At 39.9% G+C, this 25,053-nt stretch overlaps 2 protein-coding genes across 9 annotated transcripts; one reads left to right on the top strand and one right to left on the bottom strand.

Moving 5' to 3' along the window:
- The first annotated feature begins 147 nt into the window (after window positions 1-147).
- On the top strand, window positions 148-7,308 carry LOC125761618 (tetratricopeptide repeat protein 14). Of its 3 annotated transcripts, none has more exons than XM_049422925.1 (12): window positions 148-387; window positions 779-1,145; window positions 1,277-1,353; window positions 1,442-1,567; window positions 1,702-1,910; window positions 2,356-2,568; window positions 2,640-3,046; window positions 3,142-3,420; window positions 4,547-4,758; window positions 4,848-5,113; window positions 5,186-5,322; window positions 5,390-7,308. In XM_049422925.1, the coding sequence occupies exons 2-12, from the start codon at window positions 854-856 to the stop codon at window positions 6,991-6,993; spliced, it is 3,822 nt and encodes a 1,273-aa protein (XP_049278882.1). In that variant the 5' UTR covers window positions 148-387; window positions 779-853; the 3' UTR covers window positions 6,994-7,308. The 3 variants fall into 3 exon arrangements, with proteins under 3 accessions (XP_049278882.1, XP_049278881.1, XP_049278880.1); XM_049422924.1 differs by having other exon boundaries at window positions 556-1,145; XM_049422923.1 differs by having other exon boundaries at window positions 506-1,145.
- A 135-nt stretch (window positions 7,309-7,443) lies between these two features.
- Window positions 7,444-24,958, bottom strand: LOC125761620 (homeobox protein 5-like). Of its 6 annotated transcripts, none has more exons than XM_049422931.1 (5): window positions 24,279-24,958; window positions 23,744-24,091; window positions 21,461-21,637; window positions 16,174-18,686; window positions 7,444-16,035 (listed from the first exon to the last, which is right to left on the bottom strand). In XM_049422931.1, exons 2-4 carry the CDS (start codon window positions 23,744-23,746, stop codon window positions 17,157-17,159), a joined length of 1,710 nt encoding a protein of 569 aa, XP_049278888.1. In that variant the 5' UTR covers window positions 23,747-24,091; window positions 24,279-24,958; the 3' UTR covers window positions 7,444-16,035; window positions 16,174-17,156. The 6 variants fall into 6 exon arrangements, with proteins under 6 accessions (XP_049278888.1, XP_049278890.1, XP_049278889.1 ...); XM_049422933.1 differs by having other exon boundaries at window positions 24,492-24,958; XM_049422932.1 differs by having other exon boundaries at window positions 24,768-24,958.
- Between the last annotated feature and the right edge of the window lie 95 nt (window positions 24,959-25,053).

The raw sequence follows: 25,053 nt of genomic DNA, 5'->3' as shown, positions 1-25,053 counted from the left end.
GGCCGAATGCCCCAACAATTGATTAATTTAAATGATTTAAAATTCCCAAATTATTGTTTTCTTTATCCGAAACCATCATTATGCACGTCCGTTTTGAACTGGTATAATATCCAGTGTGCCGATCAACTGTCACCCAAGAACGTAATTTCAACACTGTCAAACGCATCATCCAATATGGTGGCAACAGAGGCAGCCTCCGTGCCATTGCTTGCTTTTTCTACAGACGCCGAAGTTTGATGTAAAGTGTTGTGCTCTGTACATGTGCAATTAAGGCTTTATGAGCAAGGACCTCTTTCTATGGTGAAGTTAACAATTTCACGATATACAGGACATCTACGGCGTAGGGTAGCTTAACTCGATCGCCTCTGTATATCGGAAGAAACGCAGGTAATTATAGATTCGAACAATTAGCCATGAACTCAACAAACAATACCGTCGTGCACTTCGGCAAATAGTCAGCCATCTTTTCTTCCGGGAAAAATTGTGTGGGACGATTTTTTTTCAGCCGGTAATTCCATCGGTCGATTTTGTTGTAAATTGTTTCTGGCCTTGTAGAACCGCACTAGTCAAAGTTCTCGTGAGGGTAAAACGCTCGAAACGGCGCAAGCGGTCTGATGTGATACACTGGCATCATTTATAGCGAAAAAGGTAACAAAACGAGGGATAAACCGGAAGAGACCGATCCACATTTGTTTCGCGGCCAGGCCAACATATCGGACCCCCCAGCCCTGTTAGAAGTGTGTCAAGAGTTATGAAAGTGTGTTTTTGTGAACCGTAGTTTACAAACTAGAGGAACGGACTGTACGCATTTGCTAGGCGTATACGCAGAGGAAGTCGATAAGCCCCGACAGCAATGAATCAACAACCGCCGTTAAACCGTAAACTGATCCAGCGGACTGTGGAATACCACGGCAAACCACTACAGAAAATATGGGAATCCGAGCTTCAACCGAGCGAGTTGTACAAGCTCCTCGGTATCGACAATAGTTTGGATTTTGGCGTTTACAATGCGCGACAGAAATACTTCACTCTCCAGGAACGAGCGAAGCGATTAAAGCTACAACAGTTCATAGTGCGAAATGCGAACATGCTGTACAGATACCACCCAACCACTTCCGGGCAGCCGGAATTTGATTACAAACAAAGTAAGTATTGCAGCCAAAAACAATAAACTGGAATTGTTGGAGGTTTAAACGATGAGCACAATGTTTTAGAACACGTAGAATAAACGCTCCTTCGTACACGTCGGCCACTGTGCTGACAATTACAATTATAGGTAACCTTTTTGCCGTGCCACCGTTGGATGCTTTCTTGGATACGGAAGCAGCTGGAAGCGCCACTCAACTGCTGGAGGTACTGATAAAGTTTTCCCACGCCTTTGTGGCACTTCCGGGGGCGGGCCAAGTGTTACCATTTAATTAAACGTTACCTTTCTTTTTAGACCGTACAACCAGGTGATGTAGTGTATGGCTCAATAACTATGTACAAACATTTTGCTGGAGTTCTCTTTAGGCCAATATTTATAATCGGCAGCGTGACATCTTACGTACGAAACAAATCCATCAAGGTAACTATACTGCATGAAGCGAAGGAACACAACGTAAAGAATCATCTAATAGTAGATACCTAACATCAAAACCCAACCATTGGATTGGGTTGTCCTTGGATACTATTAATTACGCATTCGTATTTTTGTTGTAGGGTACTATCGCGAAAAAAGAACTTGTCTGTCCAGAGCTTCGTCCTTCCAAAGGCTTTTTTTCAAACGATCTCATCTGTTGTGAAGTGATCGATGTCGCACCCGATGTTCGTCGCCTCAATTGTTCGATGCTACGCACCCCCGATAGTCGAGCACCGGAATCGATTGTATACGGGCTGATAAGCAAGGAAGATATGCCGGAACTTTACAAGTAAGTGCGTTCTGTATGGATGCAACGAATACGTCTCGGGCCGGATTTGGCAGTCCGGCGAAAAGATGTGCTAAACAAAAGGAACACAAATCCGATGAATGATTTCAACAGCCAGTGCTGCAGCAGCTTTGAAGCATGAAACTTTTACGCAGATGATGATATGAGTTTTAATAAACAATCGGTGAACCGAACTGCATCACTTATTCAGGAGAAATAGGTGAAGAAACAGGTTCTCTTAATTTACACACCTTTGTAATTTAGTACGGATTCTCGGGTCAAATCCCCAACCATTATGCACTTTCTGACGGATATTTGTTGACGGATAACATGAGGAAAATGGAGTTTAGCGTTAAACAAGTGAAAAGTGTTTGCTAGAACGTATCCTTCATAATTCCTAAATAACCTAATTTATGTTTATCTTTTATTTTTTGCTTGTTTCCGGCAGCCTTACTTCGCAGCGAATCGACCAAAGTTACGAGCAATTTTTGGAAAAATCACCCTCCTTTAATGATCCCACTTGCACCGAGCAATTGTATCAATCGGTTGGACTAAACAGTAGCGAATACTGTACGAATATGTCGAGTTTAAAGGGCAGGTATCCGTCGCAGGAGTATGCAGCAGAACTGCGCAATTCGCAAAACAGTAAATGGGCATTCAGGTACGTTGGTTCAACCGTTTACAACTGGGATGTGTCTTAATTATTAATACCCCCGCACCCCTGTTACACAGATCGGTTGCTCAAGGAATTGAGCATTTCAAGGAAGGGCGCCATGCCGAAGCCTTCCAGTGTCTCAACAAGGCGCTGAGCATGGATCCGCGCAATGTGGAAGGTTTGGTCGCACGTGGAGCACTGTATGCGAATAGTGGATCCTTCAAAAAGGCGGTGGAAGACTTTGAAGCTGCACTCAAGCTGAATCCTTCGCATGCAAACGCGCGTAAGTACATGGGCGAAACGTTGGTAGCGTTGGGCCGTAGCTACGAGGAAGAAAATCGCTTTGAGGAGGCAAAGAAAGCGTACCAAGATTGCCTAAACATTATACCGCACCATGAGGAGGCACAGAATTCGCTCGAGTTTTTGAAAACGAAACCATTCACCGGCAAACAGATCGTGGAACCGACTGAACTGGAATTGCCTAGTAAGTATTGCGCTCCTCATATCCTTGATGGTAATGTTTATTCTTCACACTAATACTGCATTGTATTTATTTGTTTGGTATCTACTACTTCACAGCGTTAAATATTGTAAAACCATCGTCCAGCGATCGCAACAAGCAAGAACCGGACACATCCGGTGTTGGAGGAAGCGGTTTGTTCGGTGGAGGCAGCAGCAAGCGAGATAATAACGATGGTTCACGCAAGGATCGTAAGAAAGAGAGCAAAAAGGAGCGCAAGAAACGGCACAAGAAGCACCACAGCAGCTCGAGTGACTCTAGCTCCGCTAGCTCGGACAGTAGCGATTCGAGCAGTGACTCGAGCAGCAGCAGTAGCAGCGCATCGTCGACCAGTTCCGGTAGGTAGTAGTTTGAAACCAGTTGGCGCAAAGTTATATCTACTTGCAATGTGCTCATGGTTATATCCATTCGACCGTATATACTTGTGCCCTTGTCCCAATTCTAATATCCTTCGGCGTTAATATCATCATTCTAATGGACGTTTAAATGACGTTGAATTTGTTGCAAAATTGTAATATTTTTCGTTAGAGATTTTTGCAATTAAATTAAACATACTACCACTATCCATGCTCTCTTATGTGCCATTCCCCAATGCTAAGGATTGATCGAATTGCTAATTTTATTTCTACCTAAGTCCTATTTTCTCCTAACTATGTACGATCCTTTCTATAGTGCAGTTATATTCGTATGTTTTAGGTTGTAAAATTACAAACAAATGAAGAGAGAGATGAATTTATTGTTGAAAACATTACAAGACGTTCGACCAATGGTGATATCAGTAACCTTTGCCGTGTGACGCGGGGTATCCTCATGTGTTGTGAAATCTTCCGGATAGTTTTGCCGATGATAAAATGCAAAGCAAAAAACCGTTACACTGCAACAGCAACAGTTCTCTGAACGGGATGAACGTGAGGATGTGTGACAAGAATTTCGCCTTGGGAAATAGCAAGCAAGCGATGTGAAGACTTGCCCCCTGTCCCCGCTGTTGCTGCACAATCAATCAACGGAAGCGGATGTAATAACGTGTGCCCGCGAGAATGCTTCTTTTTTTGTAGGACGGTTTTATCATCTTCCCGCCATCCCTGGACATGCAAATCTGTAGGATCTTTGAGGTACAATACATTTTACCGGGCATTACATCTCTGCAATACGCGATCAAGACGAAGGAATAGGAAATAGTTGCCCTCTTCAACACACGGTACACAGTTAAACCTTGCATCAAGGGACGCTGTTAGCTGATTGCCGGTTTAGTTCCTTTGGTCGATTGGTGGTTCGAATGCGAACAGTTAGCAAGAATCAGCACCACCATAGCTGTGTGTCACATGAAATCTTCCTAATCATCCTAATCTCCGAGTATTCGGTTGTCTTCTGCAACGTTTTTGACCATTAAATACAAAAGGGTATCACCTTTGCAATCTTTTCTACCACCTGTGTTATCACCTTCCTACCATTTCTATATTTCAGATTCATCCAGCTCGCGCACTAAAAAACGCAAACGCTCGAAGAACGATAAGAAACCGAAATCCGTATCGCCGCTGGGCAAACGTCTGATGGCGGGTGGTCGCAGCGGTCCTGCAGCCGGCGAACTGGTCGGTTATCCGATCGGCGGTCAGAGCAGTGTGTTCGGACACGGTTCAAGCCACGCACAATCGGGAATGGATGATTACGAACAAAAGGTAAGAAAAACAGGACTGAGTCCGTTTAAAAAGGGGGACATGCGCTAATTGCTTTTTTGCTTTCCTATATTTCTAACCAATGGCTGCAGGTGCGCAAATTTTTAGAAATGCCGCGCGACGAAGAGAACTACGAGGAAAAGGTTCGTAGATTTGTTGCCGAGGCAAACAAGTATCAGAAGGAGCGCAAACAGATGGAAGACAAATCGAAGAAAAAGAAGAAGAAGGACGAAAAAAAGGCAAAGAAGGAAAGCAAGAAGAAGCGCAAATCGGATGAAAAGAAGAAATCGAAGAAAAAGGACAAGGGTGGTGACGATGATGGACTATCCGGCAAGGATAAGCTTCGTGAAGCGTTGAAGTGCGTACAAAAAGCAAAATATGGAGTGGGAGAGAATGAATAATAATAATTATTTCTATTAATGCATTGCAGGATTTTTGAAAACTTCCCTGTGCTCGATGAACTGGGTTCGAAACTATCCGTTGGTGGATCGGTTGCAGAAGCTTTATCCGCTCTACTTGGGGCCGGGTCTAGCAGCAGTGGAGGCGGTGTTGCCGGAAGTTCTCGAAGTAAGTCCACTAATCCAGTACGGCTACGTAGAGAAAGATAATAAATGGATGTTCGATTTGTTTGCAGCTAAACCAACCGATTTGCTGGATCTGGATCGAGCGGCAGCGGCTGGTGTTGACGAAAGTGGCAAGGACGGCAAATGGCGCATGATGTTTAACAAGGATAAACGCCCCACGAAGGAAGCGATCCCAACGGCAGCCACGCTGGCAGCGGGCATTTCACAGCATCCGTTCAGTAATGAGTCGGACGAAGAATCAGTTGGTGGAAGCGCACCACCACCACCGTATGGTGCTGTTGGTAAAACGCAGCAGCATAATGACCGCGGCCCTGGACGATTTAGTAACCGATACGATGATCGCGGTGCAGCGCCTGACAAGGGAAAACCATCAACGACATCACAGATGCCACCGGTTAAGTCGGGACCGGTCGTGTTGGACAAATTTGGAAACTTCCGTCTAGCGACAGCCGATACCCCGATCACTGCTAGCGGCTCGAAACCGCCCGAACCGACGGCTGCGCCTCCGTTGCGCCGATCACGCAGTAAATCGCGCGCACGTACTTACGGCAGTTCGCGGTCACGTTCTCGATCGCGCAGCGAACGACGGCGGTCGCGGTCGGGCAGTTTCCGGCGAAGGTTCAGTCGATCAAGATCGCGCTCGTTCAGCCGATCGCGCTCGGGCAGTTACTCGCGTAGCCGATCGCGATCGCGTAGCTTCGAACGTCGTCGCTTTGATCGACGAATTTACCGCGGCGGTCGGGGTGGAGGCGGTGGAGGCTATGGCGGTGACCGGATGGGTCCATTTGGTGGAAATCGGTTTAATAATTCACGTGGCCATTACAGACGTGGTGGTTTCCGCGATTTCAGGGACAATCGGTTTGTAGGAAGTCGCGGTGGCAGCAGTGGCGGTGGAATCGGTGGTGGTCGTGATAGGCCCCCGTTCCGGCCACGGTATCGCGGACGGTTTCAGCGTTCGTACAGTCGCAGCATGAGCAAATCGCCCGACCGCCGACCGGTCAGTCCTAGCGATGATCGTCCACGCCATCACAACAGACGCGGCGATAGCCGTGACAGAGGAACGGGAAGCCAACATCAACGGGGCGGTGATAGCCGGGAGCGCTCTTCGCCGTCCGGCCGGCGTGGCAGCAGTCGGGGAGATAGTCGCGACAATCAGCGTGATCGAGACGGCAGTCGCGACCGCGATCGCGACCATCATCGGCGCTCCGAGGGACGTGATTCATCAAAGAGATCGAAGGAAGATGTAAACTCGTCCGCCGCTGCCGGTGGTACTGCCACTGTAGCCGGTCGTGGCGATGATGCTGCGAACAACAGTTCACCGGAAGCATCTCGTACCGAGAAATCGCGACAACGCCGGTCATCTTCCGCCGGCAGCCAGCGTTCTAGTGGATCAACCAAAATTCCACATGATATTGAAGGACGCTGGGCCGACGACCGTGCGAACGATAGTGATCAAAAGAAGACACGGCGGCACGACAATGCGGACGAATCTGAAGAACCCGGCACGCAATCCAACAATGCTGCAAAGCCGGCTATCACGGACGATGTTTCGCTGGAGGAACTAGAGAAAATGCTCTCTAAAGCACGCAAGGAGCGAAAAGAGGAAATGTTGGAGCGCAACAAGGACTTGCTCAAAAAGACCGGTGGGTATTGAAATGTCGAGGGAAACAGGGAAAACGCTGTACGCGGACACCCAGTGTAGTGGTTAATTTGAAAAGCGCATTGCTGGTTATAAAGAAGCTGTATTATTATCAAAACACAAAAATCAGAGCAAACTAATAGGCAAACCACGGCCCAGCGCTGGTTTTGCAGAGGTATATTAATCGGAATGTTTAAGCTAACATAGAAGGTCAATAATCTTAAACATGAGCCATTCGTTTCGGTAACGAACAGCAAACAAGTAGTTTACTTATACTTTAATGCACTCATTTTAATAAAGAACCAAAATTTCATTCATAGCGTACAAAAAGGGGACCTTTAATTTTTCTGAACAATATTATACAAATGATCTGGAGAGTAGAAAGAAATATTAATGATAACTATTAACATCGGTTCTGCACACACTGTTCGGATGATAAAAACAAAACAAAAGATCGCATTTACATTTCTTGTGAAATTCTTTACCATTTGCATTTTATTTGCAATAAATTAAAGTGTTTTCTAGTGTTACCCCGCTCGATGGTGGGGTTGCTTCTATGTTAATAAGATGTGTTTCTGTGTACACATCTGCTGTCTGTGTGTTTGTTTCTCTTCCTTTTTCTCGTTCTTTATCTCACTGTTTCATTTTGTATTGTATTTTTTTCCCTTTAGTTTTTTGTTTGCTTTTCGTTTTACTTCATTTATATCACAATGGAATACACAGTCTCAATTAATCAGAATTTAATAGTGCTTTGTATCGTAGTTTCTGCGCTCACTAGCGATTCCATTTTGAGTGGGGTGGATTTTTCTTTCGTTATGAATTTTCCAAGTTTCAATTTGCAAGATCCAACTTCTTTTTTCTTTTCAATTTCAATTTGATGATGTTATCCTCACAACTTCCAGACCCTTCTACAGCTGGACAACATATACTGCATATACTAAAATTTTACTCTCTGTTTTTTTGTTTCCATTTCTTGTCTCATTCATCAGTTTTTTTATACTTTCAAAAATTAAGAAAATAAAGACTAAAAATCGCAATGAAAGAACTAAAAGGTTAAATAAAAAATATAAACCATACTTTCAACAAGGTTTTCCAATCCATGCTCTGTTAATTGTAGAACCAAAAACAATAATGGAAACGCATGGTAGTGATACCATGCGCAGCATGCTCAATGTAGTAAGGCACACTTTGGTTTTAAAACATTCGTCGACTAGTCAAAGGGGACAAAAATATTGTGAAAAATAGAGAAATATAAACATGAAGAGGTATAAAATTGTATAAAAAAGCTAACAAAAGTTAAAAAAAAACTATTGAGACGATGGCATAGATGGAAGAATAGATACTAAACCAATTTTGAGAAGTCTTTACACGGTAATGTGTGTAAGAAAACGGACTTAATTTATAGCGATTTCAAATTTCAGTTCTTACTAACGCATGTCTTCTGTCCTGCAAATCTAACCTAAAGCTACTGTATATCGGATCAACTCATATGAAAAATAATTCCGACCTTAGGAAACCGTCGCTATTGGCATGAGAGCAGAAACTTCGATTCACTTGCATTCTGTTTCGTTAAAGGGGCTTCTGTATGTGTGAGCGAACACTTGATTTTCACTAAACTTGTCTATCATCCTATTTGGAAACTTCCTATCGAGGGAGTCGGTGATTTTGTGTGCAGCGCGTCATTTGTTGTCGTCTTCTGCTTTTGCTTATGTATTATGTTGCTTGCGTTTTTGTATACATATATGTTATTTTTTATTTTTATTTTCTGCTTTAAGTATTGTTTATGTTAGTGAGGGTGGAAAACCGAAAAATTACTCTTCTACAATCCATAACTACACTGCGCAACGTGTAACGCTTTTAATAATAGTAAAAAACGAATATTTATAAAAAAGAATAGTAATTGATACCACACAACCTACTGCCAATTATTAGTGTGTAATTAAACATGAATCGAATTAATTGTTTGAAAATCATCTTATACGAGTATGTTGTCTTAAAGCATAAAAACAGAAAATGTTTCTAACTGAGTTTAGACCGCGTAATGTGTTGTCTATGGCTTTACTAAGGAAAAAATAACACACTATAAACAGCTTTATTAGCTGGCTAGTGTTGACCGCCATATCGTACTATCATTTTCGTTCGTTTTTCATTTTGTTTTTATTTTCTTTTGCGAGTTAATCTTTTTCCAGCTCTGTTACAACAGCAAACATGGGTTTTCTATGTTTGTTTTGCTTTATGCGCTCGTTTAGTTATTAATAAGTCGTTTCCCTTTTCTCCCATTGGCTATCTGCTACTATTTGTTTCTTGTTTCTTTACCGTATTTTGCTACAATACACTCGTGTTTTCTTTTCGTTTTCTACTGTTTCGTTAGATAGTACGTTCTGTCACGTTCGAACGTGCGAACATGTTTACGATGAAAGCTACTGTGGAAAACGCGGGAAAATGGTGGCTAATCCGTTTCATATTAAAATTGTTTGCGGGATTGCTTGCTCATTACAACACATCGAAACCTTTCATTTGTTAAGCTTTCTTTGCGTAAGTCTATATCTAGTGCAAAAAGGAATCACATAATTTAACAATCCCTTTAAAGCATTTAAAAAAAATACAAAACACACAGCAAATACATTACAAAAAAAATGGAAAAACGCATTCTAAATAAAAATGCTGTAACATAACGCAACAATGATGAACTAAAACCAAAAAACGAAATAGTGATTAACACGATAGTATCTAAAATTCATAAGTAAAGAGGTTTACATTAGCTCTACTTTTTTGCACACATTGTCCTTCTCTAAGCATTGCTGTGTCGTTTTTTTCCTTCTTCTACTTTTGGCATCATGTATAGTTTGTTCCACTTTTGTAATCAAACATGAAAACCGGATGTGCTATCAATACTTAATCAAAGACTGAATGATTGCGTTGTGTTCGTTACATACAGATACGGAAAACGATGGAGGAGAGAAAAAGGGTTTCAATTAATAATATCAAAAACCATGGCAAATCGAGCTTGATGGAGGTAGAAGAAGGGCGTGTATTGCTTCAATGCCGCACACTTAGTAAAATAGATGGAATAATTAACACGAATATCTAACAAAACTCATGTATAACTGGTTGAATATTTCGAGCCTACACTCCGGTTTGCGACTAGAGGAATGAAAAAGGGGGAAAAAGTACATATTTTCAATAACCGGTATTATTTAGTTTAGGTATTTATTTAGTTAAAAAAAAGAAGATAAAAATCACCAAATAATCAATATGAGTTCAATTGGTTGCTGTGTGTAATAACATTATAAAATGGTGTTAAGTCGCCATCTCACTTTTATCATCTTCTATATTTAACTATTATTGACCACCAAACACAAAGCAATCATCGATCACAAACGGTGCGCGGGGTTGCCAAGGAAACGCAACCGTCGATTGCATTGCTATAGGTAAGCTTTATCTCGTCTACTGCGTTGAGCGTTTGTTTTTATGACTTATAAGGGAAGCAAATTGGACGTCGGACCGATCGGGAAAAGGATATCCTGCCTAAAGCCGTTACCACCATCATGACAAATTTCCGTACCCCTGCATCACCTTGGTTAAAGTAGCATAAATTAGAGACTAGAATTAAATCGCTATAGAACCGGGGCTCGGTGACGGCCTGTTTGCTTAAAATATGCCCATTGCATTTCCTACTCATTATCACTTGCTGCATTGATTAGTTACCATCGTTTCATGCAATTTATTTTTTCAACTATTTAGTTTGGAGGGTTTTTTTTTTGTTTTGTCCTTTTTCGCCTAAACGTTGTTTGATTTTCAAACGAAAGATGTTTGTTTGTTAGGCGCTTGAACCGTCAGTTATATTACTTGTTTTTTGTATACTTTAATTAGATTTCTTCCTTTGACTTCCTACAGGATCAACATTGGCAGAAGCATTTACTGCTACAGAGTATTGTGTGTGTATGTGTGTGATCGACATTGTTCCATATTTATTTCCTCATCGATCCTTTATTACTTCTAAAATTCCCATAGTTTAAAGCAGATTGGTACTGATATCCATTTCCACTAATGTTCACTCCTTTTTTGCGCCAAATATTAATGTATTAATTGCACCATACACAATACTAAATACTGAGGAAAAGAAACGGGGTTTTATTGTTGTATTTACTAACAACTTCGCAAGGTCCACAAAATACCCTCAGATACAGCTAACACACATACACATCAATCCATATAATACTATCGACGACTATTTGTCAGAAGGAAGAAGATTCCTACTAACCCCCAAACTAAACTACTATGCACAGTGCAATTCGCCCGCACTTTCTTATAAAAAATACGAAATTTATACGATTGGTTGAGTAAAGCAATAGAAAAACGATTCTCAGTACAAAGCGATTCGATTAGGTTCGGTAAACCGATGGATAGATGATATCGGCATGCATTTAGAGAATGTGTTTTTTGTTATCCTTCTTTTTCTAAATAAATCATCCGAAATTATCTCCCTTCATGTTTGACTAAACTAGCCCTTGCTTCTCCATCGGTTCTAACGCACGTTTGGTTTCGGTGCTGCATGAAAATTGTTATTTTATGTATGGTTTCTTTTCCTTATGAACCGATCCACTTATAAGTTATTTAGCAATTTTTCTACAATTTTCAGTCACTCCCCTACCGCCCGCTTCCCTACCCCTTACTCCACTATGTAATGCAATGTCCCATTGCAATACTTTTGGAAGGAAGTGTCCTATCGTATTTCGTTTTATCATTTTATTGTTCAATTTAGTCTTGTACGTATGTATGAAGTTTGCGATGGATCTTGTTGCATTACAGACATTACATTTATAAAGAGTGGAAAAAATTGTTGTAAAAAATAAAACAAACAAAAAACGGAACAGAAATATCTTTGTATAACCATTACAATCGTAAAGAAATCGAGCACGAACAGACGGGGAAAAAAACAACATTTTGCAACTAAAATTAACTTGCTTCGTTATATTACATATGCCCATAATTTTTGGCTTCCAAACACATTAAGTATCTATTGTTCATTTGCCTAATTAGTTTGCACTTGTTAGTATGTTTAAAAAGTAGCTAGAAACATCGATTGTTTGGAACAATCGATTCAATCTCAATGTAAAAGTTGCGCGAGAGCAGAGTGTTACATTTACTACGTATCAATTTCATTTCACAATTGTTTCATTCGATGTGATTTACTTCTCAATGTAAAATATGAGTTGGAAAACTTAAAACGCTGTTACGCTGTTTTTTTTTTCTCTCTCTTTTGGAAAAGCTATCATTTCGGGTATTCTTTGTTTGCCACGGCGCCATGAGCAAAGGTTTGGTCTTTATTAATTGCTTTTATTATGTATTTCTGTTATTAATTAAAATTGCAGCACATGTTTGATTATCTTCCGAATTTTGTTTTCATTGGCATTGTGGTGATTCATTTTTTTTTTCGTGGTGCGTTTTTTTGACTAAGTTTATAATAATTACGTCTTTTTTTAATTAAGGGACTACTACTGACTCGATTGTATTTTGTGTGTTTGTGTGTTAGGGAAAAAAATCCAGAAAAGATCTATTTTATCATCGTTCGAGTATAGTACGGTAGACTTTTGAAAACAATCTGCCTAGCGGGGTTTTGTGTTAGCAGAAACCACACCTAGCCACGCATTAAGTTAGTGTTAGATTAAGTTAAAGTTTTTTTTTTAAATAGCGATACATTGTGATGCACTACCCGCCCGCATCCAATATGAGATCTTCGAACTGTCTTGTCTAGTAGTATTTGCGCTTGTTTGCGTCCCGCATGGTGTTTAGCTCTTTTCTTCATCTTACGTTTAGTTTTTTTTACATTTTAAGCCATTGTTAAGTAGTACGACCATGATATCCCATGCCTTACACCTGCACAAGTGTCCTACATCTATAACATTTCCTATCTATCCATCGTACACCGTTCAAAATGCACGCAACCTTGCTCAAAATCATTTATCCTCGTTTCATTACTGCACTCACATATTTTGCATTTAAGTATTGCCTTGGTTTACAAAATTGTTTATGGTGGCCTTTCTGTATTCTACGTCTTTGTGCTGATGTTTGTGAAAGCAAAGATTTCATAATATTACTTTAAAGTTGTATTGAATTTTAAATCACCAATATTTGATAAATAGTAGAGTACTGTTTAAAAGCAATCAGCAGAAAAAACAGGATCTTAACAAGCATTATTACAACTCATAATGGTTTGATTATACCTTAAGTACCAATTCCAAAATACTTATTCTTTATCTGTGGACAAAATGTTGACACCAATGTTCAGTCTACAAAACTCAATATGTTTTATTACTCTTGTACGAGGCACATAAGTAACACAATCCAAATGGTTGTGATAAAGAAAATGTTAACGTTGATAACAAACGGTTTTATTGCTTCTACATGTATTGTCGATGTTCTTTGGCAGCTGAAACTAACGGAATATGAAGCGTGAATTGAACGCTTTAATAAATCTTATACGTCGTCGCAGCACAAATATACCATTAATCTGCCATTTTCTTTGCGCAAACCATTAGAGTTTATGTTTTTCTTTGAGAGAATAGAGATCTACTAGTCGCAAAAAAAGAATGTTGAGTAAATTTAGTAAAGCAAAACAACAACAACAACAAAACAACATTCAGGAACTAAACGCACATGGATTGACCAGATTCAAAGGCAAAGCATTATTTAAGACAATGACGATCACTTTCGAATGAAAATAGAAACAAAAACTAACAAAAAAAAAATAAGTCTTTACCAACTGATTACTACTATTATCACATCCTTTGATTTTACATTTGCATTGTTCAGTTCTGTTTTTTTTGTGGCACTAGCGTTTCCTGTCTTAATTTTTAATAGTATATGCAGGTGTAAGGCATGGTTTTGCTCGTACTACATTCAACCTGAGGATGGATTACGGTAAAAATTTCCTTTGCAAATGTGTGAAAACTTATCACGTGTCTGCGTCACTGGCATACACAACTCTCTCCATGGGTTAGCTACATCGAAATTTTCCAATCGAAATGTTCGCTTCGAAATGTAGTGTAGGAAGGATATGTTGGTTTCTTTGTATTATTCGAACTAACTGACCTATACACCATAGATGTTGTATATGACAGCCAAAATCAATTGAAATCCAACGTTTGTTCTATGTACGGGTCCACATGTGAAATGACCAAAAACACATTTTTTATCTTTTACCAAAACCCCCCAAAAGAAGTACACGCGATGATGATAGAAATTATTAACTATTAGCACATGGTGCGTTTCTAACTTGTCGGTTTTCCTTAATATCAACTCTACCGGAATCGTGAATATCGAAGTGGTAAAACAAAAAAAAATTATCTAAAAGCAACGCTAAAGAAACAACGAAAGGTAACAATATTTCAACAGTATTCAGTTCTGCTTTCTGAAGCAAGTAATAAGGAAACACATATGATAAGTAAAAAGTGCGTCTTCTTGATTAAAAAAATACAAAACGAGATAACGTAAATGGTGAGCAAAAGCGTTGATAACGACAAGATCCCTCTCCCTTCTCCCAAGGCCCGTATTTTCTTTTTCCACGCCTTAATAGGTTGCTACATCTCTTTGCACTGATCGATCTAAATCACATTTTATAGTATATGCAACCAACAGCACTAAAATCGCATGGTGCCGTAATCGGTTTAATGTAGAGCGGCCTCTTCTGATATTGTGTTTGTTTTTGTACATGCGTTTTCCTACCAGTGTTTTTTTTTGCTTGATTTCCCTGTCTTTATTTATTTGCAGGATAGCAACGCTCAGAATTAAATCTATACATTTGTTTCAATTCCATCATCCATTTGTTGCGCGACATTAATGATTTTCGCATTACTAACCAGCACTCCATCTGGACGTAAAACTATTTCAACTATAAAACGTAGACAACTACAGTTCAGACTATCCGCTTCCGTGTTATAACTATAATGAATTAAATTCTACAACCCAACGGCGCAACTGTATTGCTAACTCCTCTCTCCCCCTTTTAAAACTCTGATAATGATATTAATATTATACGTTTTGGGGTTCAAAATTATCACCAGTTTGTAGTAGATGCGTGTTTCATTTTGTGTGATTGAAAGAAGCGACGACAGAGTAGTACATTCTTTGCGTCTCATCCATACGATGCTAGGGTGTAAATTGGAACGCTTCTTAAGTTATCCTTTCCCCCCCGAGCTAACCCCGACATCGGTCCGACAACACTCTTAAAAGAGTTAGAAAGAGTCCTTTTAGATGGTGCAGATTTTTGCTGCTCACTGCCAATAAAGCTACCCCTTATTCAGTACTACTGATAATCCAAATAGTACAACTAGGTAAATATAGTAATAATTATCTTATAATATAACGTTGATTAATCCATTTCCGTTTTTTGTATTTTGCATCACTAATTAATAAAATATTTTGTTTGTTTTCCTGCATTGTCGTAAGTTTCGATATCAGTTTTTTTTATCTAATCGATTCTTTGCTCCAAGAATAACTACACATACTTGCCATTAATTAGCCTTCAACGCTTTCATTCGGTACGTGTACTTGTCGAAAAGTTAAATGTATCTTGTCCCGTACAATGTTATTAGTGCTATTTGCATTCGTTTCTTATCATTCGAAATCGCTTCTTGATTACTTACATGAATAAATTTTGTCTTGTGTGTTTTGTTTTACATTACTCACATTTATCATGGTGTAATATCGCCAATACTTTTATCGGGGGAATCACTCTGTGATTTCGTAGCGGTGTTTTTTTTTTTGTTATTCGTATATCTAACCTAAACATCGAATTGATATCCGTATCTTTTCACTCGGGGAAGATTTTGTTTCATTTCTATCAAATATACAACTAACTGCTTGGACTGTTTTTGTTTTCGCTCCGACAAACAGGCTTCGTATGCTTTTTCCTCTGAATCCTCCGCATTTTTGAAGGCGAATGTACAATGATGCCACTAAGACGTGGATAGGGGGTGACGAAGAGTTCGTGTATTGGTGTAACGCTGTTGAAGAACTTATGTGTACACACACGAAACGTAGAAACGTTTCAACCTGTGAAATAAAGAGCAGCATTTTAGGCGAAAGGGAAAATGTTGATGGCGTGACCGCAAATGGCGATTGTTTGAAAGAAGTTGAAAGAATTTAACTAAAACAATGTTAAATCATAAATATTACATCTGCAATACTTACGGTATTATATCCGAATAAAGATGTAATGTAAACGAAGTAATGATTTAGAAAAATGTGGCAGATCGTGTTCTCGCTCTTGCTTCCTGTTTGACTGTTCGGTTTCGGAGCTAAGTTTGTCTCTAGAATGTTGTTTTGGTTTGTTTGTTCTGTCCCCCGTGAACTTTTCCGAATATCAAAACTTTTGTTGCGGTTGTTTTTGCTCCAAAAGACGGCGTTATTACCTTGCAAATTATGCTACAGATCGATTTAACTGGTGGGTTTTTTTCTTGTTTAACGCATTATGGTCATAATGGTTGGAGAAAATGACTTTGCAAGCCATTTCACATAATGCCTGAACCAGTTTCCTCTACCAACGGTGATGCATTATAAATGGTTCGCGCCTTGGATTTAGTTGTTCGATAAATACTCGTATCTCGCAGGATTCAGTTTGCGCTGCAGTGCGTTGGTACTGCGAGATTTTTAAGATGTTTTTTTTTTGTTTTGCAAAGAATAACGTGGCAAATGTTTTCCAATCTTTAAGAGCAGCTGCAAAGCTGTTATTCATTTCTTATAATAAATTATGTAAAGAATGTCATTGTTCGAAGTATAGCAGTAACAGGAAAACTTCGAAAATTCTTGCAACTTGTTCATACATGCAGCATAGAAATTTGAGCAATATTTATAAATCGCTTCTAGGTAATTCTTTTCGAATACGTAAAACAAGATACTGTTCCTTCGTGTAACATCATTACAACTAGATAAAGAAAGTTAGTAAAAAAATCGTTTTTGCTTTGGCAACTTTGGTAACGATGGCGAGATGATGATGTTGTGTTGCTGCTGCTATCGTACTGATCTTCTCTGTATGTTGTTTCTTCCAATTCTGGTTTGTGTGTCGTTGTTGGTCCATATTGCTGAGGCTTATTTCATTTTGTTTTTCATCTTCAGGTTTACTTTACATGATTCCCTGTCTTTTGCTTCTGCGTGCCTGTATCCTTAAGTATTCCTTACTGGAAAGGTACGTAGTATGGGGATTGTTGCTGCATTTTGTTTAACTCCATGTACAGCTTTGTGGCGGTGTCCTGAATCGTGTTATTGTTAGTCATTGGAGTTTTCCAGTTGGAACCAGCTGGTCCACTAGGCGGCATGTTGTTGACTCCTGCAGGTCCTCCTCCACCATAACGCATCGCTGAACTTTTCTTATAGTAATGCGAACCCTGCTGTGACTGTTGTTGCTGAAGACGTACAGCAGCGTTAGCAGATGCCGCCATGGGAACAGAATTCGTGGCTCCAGAACCCATCGCATAATTGTTCACATATTGTTTTTGCTGCTGAAGCATATCATATTGCTGCTGTTGGCGAAGTCCCGACGATTGTGACGATATACCGCTCGTTTGAGAAATTCCTTTAGTATTAGCACCGGTGTTATACTGCATTCCCATCGGTGCCATATGGTTGTACTGATCTCGTCCCAGCAGATTATTGCCCAGCGCATTGTTGTTAAAGAAACCACCGTTTACCGCTGAACCACCGGCAATTCCATTTTGTGAATTAGGCAAGGATCCGCCGGAAACATTTCCTGAACCGTAAACTCCACTGTTAAATCGTGACGATTGCAGCCCTCCTGCATTACCGTTTCCTCCAATTCCGCTAGTGGCTTGTTGGTACATATTGTAATCACGTCCCACAGAGTTTCCGTTGTTGTTCTGGGTGTTGTTATTGTTGAAACGATAGGCATACTGCATTTGCAGCTGCTGTTGCTGGAGTCGCAATTGTTGCTGCTGTTGTTGCTGTTGCTGCTGTTGCAGATTGCCGTAGATTTGATTTGCATTCAAGTTGGATAAGTTCGAGGTACCACAAGTCTGATTAGCCGGAGCAGCAGTCGAGTTTGCTCCAACAGTATTAACCGGGTATTGGAAATCACAACATGGGCATGTTTCCATGCGAAATTCCTGTACATGACCATTAGGTCCAATACGATGGTACTGAGAACGGTTTTGAAGAAAGAATTGAATGTTGTTTGTTACCGGTAATTCGGCAAACTGGAATGCGAAACCACCGGGACCACTAGGCTGGGGGCGAATATTGCTGCCCAGATCGAGAATGTCGCGATTGTTGTACATAATGGATTGGCACGGCAAATTGAAGTTACGTTCTGGTGAAGTCTTAGGAGAAAATAACGGCAGTACGCTGGGTTCGTTCGGCAAGTTCAAAAGCTCAAGCGATCGTAATGCTTCATCGATGGTGGTGGTAGTAGGCTCGTCCGATTCCTTTTCACTGGATTCATGCAGTTCGTTTGAAGATGGAGTTGCACAATTTTCGGCCAATTTTTCCGACAATTTTTGTTCATTGTCTTCCAGCTGGTTAGCGTAGTCGTCTGAAGTCGAAGACGAAGAAGAGGAAGAGGTAGAACACGTTCTGGAAGATGTTGTCGACATGGTCGATGCAGCGGACAGCGATGCTGAGTTTGAAGATGATTTTCCCGCACCGGATGATGCGTCTTCTTCGTTCTCGTCCAGTAAGGTTGGCATTTGTTTCTGAAAGGAATAAAGAAATAGTACCACTTGAAGAATACTTCAAATAACCAACATTACGAATGAACGATTCTATAATAATCAACCTTTTTTCTGTTTTTTACCACTTAGTCTAACCGTTATGCACGATATATGCAATTATTTTGCAGGATTTTACAAGTACGTTCCGGTTGTATGTCGTGTGTAGTAACTACGCGGGCGAATTTATTTTCAATGGTTACTGTGAACAGTCTATCAATCATCAATCAATACAAAAAAACATTAAACTAGCTTCCCACACACACACTAGTATTGGAAGGAACGGGATTTTAAACAAGGAGATTCTTTAAAATATATGATAATCATAATAATACAATAGGTAGATATAATTATGTGGGAACAGAAAAACACGTTTCGTTCGCAATTAATTTTTAGATTCCAGAACATTATCAAACAACTAATCAAGTTGCTCTGTTCTTATCGAGTAGTCATTGGAAAAGTTAGGTAAATCAATTGCACGTAATGGGATCATCATTCGTTTTAATACAGGCATTCTGATTGGATGTGTTTTCAAATTATAAGTGAATTTACAGAAAATTTATATCATATCGCTCGACAACATCTGTTGGTAAGTAATTGGAAGATGGAAATCTTCCTTCTGAGTAAAGCCAACATAAAAATGTATCCTTTTAGTAATGGTTTGCACAGTTTCTCCAAGTTGCTGCTACTGTCCCTTGGCATATTGTTGTAATATAGGACTAAACACCAACTGTTATTGCTGTGGATACGGTTGTCCATCCCCAATTTGTCTTTGTCCGTATATACGAGCGAAAAATTGCCGTGACTTGCGTCTTTGCCGACCTTGCGGAAGATGAGCTGTAATCCAGTTGGTTGCTGCGATTATCTAGGCTGTGGTCCGGGCTTATGTTCAACAGAAATGTGCTGTACAAGTATCTGTGGGCCATGTAAGCCGTGTGGACCATGTGGACCATGTGGACCATGTGGACCGTGTGGACCGTGTGGACCGTGTGGACCATGTGGACCATGTGGACCGTGTGGACCGTGTGGACCATGTGGACCATGTGGACCGTGTGGACCATGTGGATCGTGCGGACCGTGTGGACCATGTGCACCGTGCTGTATCCCTACTGAAGAATCAACGTATGTTGATTGCACCAGTGCAGCAGTTATCATGCAGCGAGCGAAAATGGCAAGACGCATGAGACTTAAAAATGCGTTCATGTACGATTAGACGGCATCATCAATACAGGGTTTATCAGGTCAATATGGCATCTGAAAGGCATAGTTCGCCGGCCAGAACATGTATTTCGTTTCCTGTCAAGTATTTCATTTGCCTCAACATGAAAATCCTGTTGCCCAATATGATTTTAGAGATTATTGCTTTAGCTTTTTCACCGGGATTGTTGCCTGCTCCTGCTCGTTATTTGTACCATATTTTCTAATTTATTTTTTATGCTTTTTAATAGCTTTTTTTAATCAAATCATATCATTTAATAAAGGGTGAGGACACAGCTTTACGCTGTTGTGCCATTTGAAGCAGAATTTGTTAGATTCATTAAATTATGAGAAGTTTTATCACGAATATTTCGAAAACATATGTAAGTGCCAGGTTTAACAATCCCGTAATAGCGTAGAATGCAATAAAACGGTTTGATATTGTGTACGGAGTGTAAAAGAACTAATAAACAATTTTTTGCAATGCAATTATACTTCCTCCGTTCATCTATTCGAAATATATAATTGCTGGAATAAAAAAAGCCATGCTAAATTTTTGTTTGTTTACATTTTGCTCGGATTCGGTTTGACACATGCTACACATACACATGCATGTTTTCGAAATGTTCGTGAATAAAACTTCTCATAATTTAATGAATCTAACAAATTCTGCTTCAAATGGCACAACAGCGTAAAGCTGTGTCCTCAACCTTTATTAAATGATATGATTTGATTAAAAAAAGCTATTAAAAAGCATAAAAAATAAATTAGAAAATATGGTACAAATAACGAGCAGGAGCAGGCAACAATCCCGGTGAAAAAGCTAAAGCAATAATCTCTAAAATCATATTGGGCAACAGGATTTTCATGTTGAGGCAAATGAAATACTTGACAGGAAACGAAATACATGTTCTGGCCGGCGAACTATGCCTTTCAGATGCCATATTGACCTGATAAACCCTGTAACAGACGCAATAGAACAGGTAAGTTTTTGTTTATATTGCTACTTTATATTATATATTTTTCATTTTTTGAATCGCCATACAGTATGCCTTAATCATAAGAAATATGATACCGCCATGACTTTAGAGTTCGTTAGAATTATAACAAAATGGTAGCCAACCAAATATTGTGCGCATTATTATAAAACTATATCCTGCAGAGGTATTCAAGCATCTAGACTTAATTTTACCTGAGCATGTTCAAAAAGGTGCATGTGCAGCTGCTATGTCGAAGGGACAAATCTTTGTTGGGTTCCTGTTTCATTCTGCTAGAAATTCAGGTAGCTGTGGCTACATTATTAAGATATATAGGTCGATAGTTTTTTTTGTACGTTAGTTCCAGAAGCAGCTGCACGTATCAATATGCGCAATGTTTTCTTTATTTTTTTCTACAACCCGGATTTTTATCTAATAATTTTAAATTGAGAGCTATAGAAAGATACCTGCCATTAGAATCAAGGAATTTTAACCGTAACCATGTAAAAACGCATATTTTATTGATACTTGAACGGTTCTTTTCCTATTTTAGATGGAATCTAAGTAATTTCGAACGATACTCACCTTGATATCTTCCAAATCCAAAGAGCTGACGCCGCTGGATTCACTACCAACAGGCGATAGCGGGTTCTTCATGCTGCTACGAAAGTCAATGCTCACAGGGGAAATCGGCGACAGCAACCCGAATCCTTCCAAGAGATCGCCTACACCCGACATCGGGACAGCAATATTGAGAGCCATCTGTTTGGAATAATTAAATATGAAAATCATATAAGAATTAGTACGAATTACGAAATCTTTAAATTAATAATCTTTAGAAATGTTATGCCGGGTCGAGTTAAAAAGGTCGACTGCTAAGAAGAAAATGCATGGAGCCGCCACGGGCACAGATCTTGGTAGTAGTAGCATGGGGAAATAGAAAATAGATTGTTGCTCCATATTGTTTTACAATTTGGATAACTGTTGGAAACCCTTGCTCCTTACTGATAATTGATAACAATTTAATCTTCTCGAAATGCAATTGAAACAGCACTTCACTTTGCGCTGTCACTAATAATTAGTTAATTGGTAGTAACAATATGCTAAGCAGTATATTATTGAGATAGAAACGAAGCATAGTATCGTCTATATTTTAGGACATGAGTTTTGTTGTTAAAGTTTTTGTGCACATTATTACCACAAATGAACTACGTGCTGTGCTTGTGCTTCTTCTTCTTGGCTTAACGACCTTACAGGTCACGCCGGCCATTTCTGGCTTACTAGACTTATTTTACCACGTAGCCGGATAGTCAGTCCTTGCTACGGGGGGACGGTCCGGATGGGATTTGAACCCGGTCCGGCCGTGTGGACTGGCGCCGTTTATCACATGCACTACCGAGCCGCCCCTGTGCTTGTGCTACTACTGCTATTTTTCTTTGCTCATACAATTATGTTCTTATCTAGTAAATAACGCTGCAAACGAAATAGTAAACAATAAAACCTTATTGCACGAGAAGCAATAGCATAACCAGCAAGACCACAAAACAAATATTAGCGTTCAAACAAACATGTTTTGAAGGGATTCTTGTACACGTGTTCGTACAGGAACGTTTTACGTGTGAGTGATGTTCGGTAGACACGGTGTAGTAGTAATAAGGGATATAAATAGTAACAATGATTACGTTGGCATGTTGTTACGGGACATATTTGCTTTTTAAACCATACTGGGATGTATGAGATTAATTATGCTCGGAATTTGAAAAAAAAAATTTTACGCATTGATTTAACAGAGAATATGCAAGCGCCTAGCTGGAAAATATATTTTATCATAAATTAAAAATTTTGTAATGTCGAATAGTGCCATTGAAACCGGAAGGTTTGCAGAATGTGTTTGATATTATGATTTACAAATTTAAATTATTTCCTTTTTAAAAAAGCATAGAACATTTGCTAGTAAAGACACTTTGCGCTTGATGCTTGTAATGGCCTTGGATACATGTCGTTCGATTATGGAAAAATATGTTGCCATTTGACTTCAACCCATTTTGTTGCGTTACATTTTACAACACAGGCTACTTTCATCAAAGTATTGGTATTGAATGTGCAAATTAGTAATGTTGACCGAAAATGTCAATCGCCATGACATCGGTAGCACAGACATCTTATTTTTGCGAACAAGAAGAAGAAAAGTCACCGTTTTACAAACAAAAAGTAAAAAAAACAACGAGGAATCCTAAATGGTCGTTGTACGAATACAATGGCGATATCATTTTCTTTGGCACATTTCTATGTGTTTCGTCTTCTTCAAATGCCCTTTATACGATTCTTTGCTTCTCATACATGCAGCGTGCGGCAGATTATTCGTCTGCTTTTACCTAGCGCGTAGGTACGAATGTATTTGTATCTCGAAACCTCCACTACAGCTGTCGTACAGTAACGCGTCGCCCATAGCAATATGGCCTGCTTTGCCTACTTCGCTCTACGAAACTGTACGCTTTCGCACATATCCACAGCCCCGTGCACAGCAGGGAAAAAGATAAAGTGAACAGGACTGTGATTTTTGCATTATTTATTTCCTCCATATCTTCACATCGCATCACTTTAAATCCTCTACATTCATCAACGGCATCATTCAACACGTGTCTTGCACAAGGCAAACGAAAAAAGGACCATATCGACCGGTAAAGAAAGCGTTCTACTGATGAGATGGCAATAATGCCAAGATGTAAAGTCCTGCAATCTACTGTTCCGGCTGTATGAGGAAAAGCTACATTAAAGTGTGTACAGCCTCGTTATCATCCGATTTTTGCAACTCCCGGTGATATGGAAACAAACATTAAAACAGCTAGTGAAAAAGCGCCTACTCACCATAAACGACTGTCAAAATTTCGAACGGACGGACGGAATTCGATTAAATCCAGATTTCCTTCAGATGCGAAGGTTGGATTTCGTGATGGAATTTCCTCCTTTCGATGTTATGTTCTGCCCGATTCCACGACCGTTTTTAATATTCTCACAGGTTGAAAACAGACACTGAACGCCGTACAACTATCGTAGCAACCAGATACAAACTTACGCACATATATATATACACACGCGCACACACACACGTCGTCAACTTAAACACTAGGACACTAGGAACACAGCAAAGTAGGCACCGAGGCAGAGAAGAAAACAGCTAACGCCAATGGAAGAATGAACGCTATGATCACAGATCTTGAGATTTGAAAACACACAGAATAAAATGAAGAAAAATCATTAGACATGGAGGCTAGATAATCATACACAATGCTATTACGTATGGGGACAAGTATATCCCAGCGAAAAAAGAAAAATCTTTCGAGCTGTACACAACACACCAATACACCGACACGCACACGCACCAAAAACACACTAACTGTACCTTCCTTTGCTAAGATTTTCGACTGCCCGATAGAGACTCAAAATTGGGAAGATTGTGTGCCACCACCTGTGTGGCGCATTGAAAGAGAAAAGGCAATCTTTTTTCTGTGATTTTAAACCTTATTCACAGCTGTTAATGGAACACGGTGACGTGACGAATATGGTTCTACGTCTTGGCAAAAAAAAATCCCTTTTCGCACTGGAATAACACCACCTGCTGATGATCGCCTTGTGCGGCACAAAAGCGCAATAGAAAAGCCAAAGGGACAGAAGTAAAATGACGAGAACGTTCGTAAATCTGAAGCCGATTCGTAGATGGCGATGTCGCAATGGTGGTACGGACGACGCGGCTGACACACGGCGGTAGCGCAGGGTGGTGATCGACTTTTCCACCGTGAATTTTATGTTTGCGCTCTATTTTAGTGCGTTTCGTTCGTGTATATTTCTACCCTTGCGACCAATGCAAATAGGGTCAGAATATGTGCAGTACTTGAATCTTGCAAGCAGACAAGATGCGTGTGCTTTCGATGCTTCCGACGTGACTTGTACGATAAAAGAAAGATCAACTTTTTGGTGGTAATTTTACGAAATTGCCGTCCACGATTCTAGCACAATTTTTCCCGTCTCCGTCGTTGTCAGACTGTCAGCTTGTGCCAATGACAGAACGAACTGATTATAGACCAGGCTGTGTCATTTCTTGCAAGAGCATTTCAAAACCCCATTTTGACATAACGAGTCCAACAACGACCACCAAAGGACTGCAGTCCAACAAGTAA

Source organism: Anopheles funestus, chromosome 2RL (genome assembly GCF_943734845.2).
Source record: "Anopheles funestus chromosome 2RL, idAnoFuneDA-416_04, whole genome shotgun sequence".
In the NCBI taxonomy this organism is placed as follows: domain Eukaryota; kingdom Metazoa; phylum Arthropoda; class Insecta; order Diptera; family Culicidae; genus Anopheles; species Anopheles funestus.
Note: the sequence above shows the minus strand (reverse complement) of the source record. Positions and strands in the feature narration are given on the sequence as shown.